This window comes from Rhincodon typus, chromosome 14 (genome assembly GCF_021869965.1).
Source record: "Rhincodon typus isolate 14 chromosome 14, sRhiTyp1.1, whole genome shotgun sequence".
In the NCBI taxonomy this organism is placed as follows: domain Eukaryota; kingdom Metazoa; phylum Chordata; class Chondrichthyes; order Orectolobiformes; family Rhincodontidae; genus Rhincodon; species Rhincodon typus.
Window position 1 is genome coordinate 31257135 of NC_063345.1, and position 5224 is coordinate 31262358.

Genomic DNA, 5224 nt, shown 5'->3' on the forward strand with positions numbered 1-5224 from the left:
GTAAAATGTCTTCAAGTTTATGACTTTGGCTTTGGAGATTGACATATGTTGAAAGTGTCACAGAAGCTTCCTGAATATCTGTCATGCAAATAAAACCTACAATCTGCCACTTCAGCCCGCTGACCGGATACCTGGCTGGTTTTATGTTAAGCTCCAATTTTACGAATTAGGTCCAGTCAGGTCTTCACATCAACAAACTCCCTTATTGTCCTTTCAATTTTGAGGAAGAACACACCATATCATCCCTTGCTCTTTAAAACAGAGACTGAAGATTCATGTACAAGTCATTCAATCCTGAATGTTATTATTTATTTCTTTTCTCATTCTATAGGCCATCCCTAAGACAAGAGAAAAAAATGATAGCGTTTTACATGTTTTTCAAACATTCCACCTTCCATAAGCACTATGGTAGGGCAAAGGAATTCCAATGCACTCATTTATAAATTTGAACAGTGGGTATAGTACAGATCACTGTGGGGAAGGGTAACAAGAAACGGCAGCAGGGGCATTGGGAATAGGTGATTAGCATTATAGCCTGTGATGTTGCTGGATTCAGTACTCTGTGGGACCCAGCTTCAGAAATCTGTGGATGAATGATCAAAAGGCTCCACTCTCAATAAATAAATGTGCAACTCAGGTAAATGTCTAGAAACCTGTCATGACTAGACTTATCAAACTTGAGTTTCAATTTGAGATGTGACTACTAAGTTCATACAGCTGTGTATACTACGCTGTGTTCTCAGGCTCCTTGTTAGAATAGCTTGCAATCCACTGAAGGAAACTGGGGAGGAAATAGGAGAGGTTTGGACCAAGATTAAGGAACCTATGCAAATAATTTGTACCAGACAAGTGGACGATAGCCAATGTATCACTTCCCTTCAAGAGGGGAAGAGGAAAATGCTTAATCTGACTACAAATCAAAACATTAGTCTAATGTCAGTTTTAGACGAAGCCTTAGAATCCACAATTTCTTAAATTAATGAGTACTTAAGCACAGATTAAACAATAACAAGACATGGATCTTTTAACAAAAGAATTAATGTACAAATCTGAGTTGTCCATAGAAGTACGAAATGGATGAATGGACTACTTCGTATAAAAATTTTCAGTTAAGACACACCATTGCGTATTTACAAGATTTCATCCTTAAATCATATGCGAATACAGGAAAATTAAATCATCGAAAATGAAGAAAGATCTGGATATGGTTGATGGGTGACTTTATCAGATAGAGACTACTGTGGTAAATGTTAAAATCGTGGGATCTTAAAGCCGTAGATGAGGACATGGAAGCCATATAGGTCCCTCACATTAAAAGGAGGGTACACCGTAAAATGAAAACAATGGATAATGCTGAAAGCATTTCACTAGATATAATCAAAATATCTCTTAAGGTAATAGGGATGTACATAATACTGAGAAACCAGGAATAAAATCTGCTTTCAGATTGACTGGAAAAAGCTATGAATGAAACAATGGTTCGATGTGGTAGTGACAGTGGGCCTTTTTGTTATATTAGGAGTCAAACAACGACTAAAGATCACATAGAACCTTTGGAAAATTGTGCAGGTCAATTATGTATGAGGTATTAAATGCTCACTTTGCATCTTTTCACTACTGAAGATAATGCTGTTTTGCCAATGTTGATTGATAGATGCAATGCTAAAATTGAACTAACGGAAATCCACTGTTCTGGCTAGGATTATTGTTGTTAAAGCAGATTGCTCTGCCAATCCTAATGGTATTCACCCTGGAGTACTAAAAGAAATAGTCTGTGTTATGTCAGCTGCTATCTCAGATATTTTATTGCTTGTGGAGGTTTGAGAATGTTCCATGAACTGGAGAGAGGTCCATATGGTACACATACTTAAAAACAGTAGTAAACCTGAACCTGCAATGTAGATTATATTTTCTTTGATGAATGAGCTAGAATCAGCAAGTGTATTTCCTTATCTGTGTCTATCTTGCGGAAATAGACTGTAAAACAGAAATGTGGGGAAGGCACATCTATCAACTTTAAGAACAACAACCTGATTATTTTATTATAACTGAATCTTCCTGTTTTATTTCATGAAAAAAAAACCCAGGCTATTTTACACCACAGAATATTATGTACAAGCAAGGATGTACAATGGAATTTGGACAAACACCTTAAAATGTGGATAAACAGTGTTTCTCTGCAAATTAATAAAAGTCACACAGAAACTTTGGAGTAATTTCTCAAACTTATTTGGACAATTAATCAATTTTTTCTACTCTATTCAGCCTTGAAATTATGCTGTGCACAATACAACTATAAAAAGATCAAGTAATGTATTTATATGAAATTGTTCTGCTTAGTATCCAAGTTTATTAACATATTAAAATAATCTAGACACCAGATGTAGCACCTTTCATTTCTTCGGGATGTCCCACAGTGTTTTACAGAAAGTGAAATATTTTTGAAGTGTAGTCACCATTGCAATGCATGAAATGCAATGCAACTTTCAGACAAGGTTCCACAGGCAGCAATCAGGTAATTACCACTTTTCATGATGTTGATTCAGGAATAAATATTGGTCAAGAGACCCCTGTACATCAATGTCATTAAATTATTTCCATCCATCTGAAGAGAGCCTCAGCATAAATTCTCAACTTAAAATACAACAGCACCAACACATCTATGGAGTGAAGTCTGACTCCCAAACTCTGACTTAGGAGTATATGCTCTATTACTGAGCCATCATCAACAATTTAGTTTCAATCAATCATGTTATACAGTGATTTGTTAATATGGCATTGTATAATTTCTAGGCTATACTCCAAGCAATAAATGCTTTCTCTTCTAAAGTGGTAACTAATGCACAGCTTTTACGTTTGATTATTTTTTTCAAAGACTTGCTATTCAGCAAACTATACAACCATGGTATGGCTTAATGGACATCTAGAGCCTCAATACATCCATATCAACATTTCAGTCCAGGTAGTATTCCATAACTATTTTTAGTATTTTCCCTTCTGTTAATTAAATATCGGTTAGCTTTCATGTTTAACAAATTCTATTCTACTACCTGAAATACAATATTTTGGATAAGTTGCTGTTGGCACACAAAGGATTTATTTTTCTAAAAGCAAAATACAATTTTGTGCTTACAACAAATGAAAACATAAAACTACGTAACACCATTTTACGCTTGAGTAACATTGCCACATTTAAACCTTAGTTAACTTGTGCACATTCAATGGAGTTATTATTCATCTTGCTTTCTCTTGGGTTTTTTTGGATTACGAGACCTGCTTTTTGCTTTACAAAGAGGGCAGATAGGTGCATTCCGATGGATTTGTTGATGACAAGACAAGCAAGCCTGTGGATACAAAGAGAAAGTAGTCATTACCTGCATACAGAGCAACACAGACATTGGTATAAGAACTAGTGTTGCTGTGTGGTTGTGTTGTAACTAATATAAGAAAGAAAACGTAAAACCACATGATGCACTAGATGTAATGCTCACTTCAAACTAACCCCAAAATTGTTACCATTTGCCACAGACTTGCAATCACTAACACATCAACGTGATCAGGTCGAAATGCTCTCTCAGACATAATGCAGATATTGAAGAACAAAACCCATAACTGTATATTTTTTCAGTTGAAGTGAACATACTATACAATGCTCACATTCTCACCAGCCTTCCTCAATTTGTATTCGACACCTAAATGCAGCAGGCGTTTATCCTTTGTCCCACTGATCTGGGAGAATCACTGAGACAACTGGAAGATGATGATGACAAAGCTGAGGGTATGTGATGACTTGCCCTCGTTTCTACAAAAAGGCAATCAATCAGTTCATTTTCTCCAGAGTTGGTGTCAGAAACATTCCAAAGTAGAGTCGTATCAAACTCGAAATATTAACTGTATTTCTCTCTCCGCAGGTGCTGCCAGTCTTGCTGAGTTTCTCCAGAAATTTCATTTTTTATATCTGCATCTTCTAACATTGATAAACCCTTCCTCCATATCCCAGTAACACCTGTAAATCAGGCAGTATGTGGCAAAATTATAATCCCCAGGGAAATGCTACTGATTGAACTAATCTACTGTGGGTTCATAATCCTCTGGGTCCAGATGGACTTCAACCTGGGATGTTAAAAGAAGTGGCCAACGAAGTAGGTAGTAGATGCGTTGGTGTTAATTGCTAGATTCTGAAAAGTTGCCATTAGACTTGAAAGTACCAAATATAACCCATGTATTCAAGAAGGGATAGAAGCAGAGTATTACTTAAATTATGAATGGCTACAGAATTCTGAATGTAGTGATTCTAACGAGGTCAGCCAGGTTGACCTCATAGAATGCGTTCCATGCTTGGGACTGTTAATCTGGTCCAATCAGGGAGCCCTGGCTGACAGATAAGAACAGGAGTGCCAGCCATCCTGTTCACTCTGAGACCTGGCTCTGAGGGAGCTGCATCAGTGTCAAGGACTCTACGCATGTAAACAAAGGGCGACTTGGTGACAGGATACCGGCCACTGTGAAGTTATTTCACTGAGCAGCAGGATCTCAGTGTTCTAGTTCATGAGTCATAAAATGTTAGGATGCAGGTACAACAAGTGATTAGCAAGGCTAATGGAATGTATCTTTTGTTACAAGAGGAATTGGACATAAAAGAAAGGATATTATGCTTCGATATGTAGGACGTAGGTGAGCCCACATCTCAAAGGCCATGTTACGTTTTCGTGGATTGTTCATGCAAAATCCACCTAGTGGTATAATGAATTAGTATATACCAAGGGCACTATCCCTCTCTCTGGAGTTGGCCCCTGAGAGATACTCACCTCTTCCCACAATCTCAGCAATTCAGTTCTGGACAAGAAGGTCCATTCCTGAACTGCCACCAATTAAGGCCCTTAAGAGGCCAATTAGTGGCTACTTAAGGGTCTTGGTCCACAATCAGCCGAATTACCTGCATTCCCAGTAGGCAGGCCATCCCAGTAGGGAAAGCAGCAACTCTTCTTGCCTCAGAGATAGTAGGAACTGCAGATGCTGGAGAATCCGAGACAACAAGGTGCAGGGCTGGATGAACACAGCAGGCCAAGCAGCATCATAGGAGCAGAGAGGCTGACGTTTCGGGCCTAGACCCTTCATCAGAAAAGGGGGAGGGGAAGGGGGTTTTGAAATAAATAGGGAGAGAGTGGGAGGCGGATAGAAGAGGGATAGAGGAGAGGATAGGTGGAGAGGAAACAAACAGGTC

At 38.3% G+C, this 5224-nt stretch overlaps 1 protein-coding gene across 2 annotated transcripts in view; it reads right to left on the reverse strand.

The window, feature by feature from the left end:
• Positions 1–2036: 2036 nt before the first annotated feature.
• The window catches only part of zc4h2 (zinc finger, C4H2 domain containing), a 34439-nt gene continuing 31251 nt past the window's right edge, over positions 2037–5224 (reverse strand). The window contains exon 5 of one of the 2 annotated variants that reach the window (XM_020517475.2): positions 2037–3344. In XM_020517475.2, coding sequence (XP_020373064.1) covers positions 3231–3344 — 114 coding nt within the window. In that variant the 3' untranslated portion in view covers positions 2037–3230. The remainder of the gene's footprint in view (positions 3345–5224) is intronic. The other variant, XM_048605179.1, reaches the window with a different exon arrangement.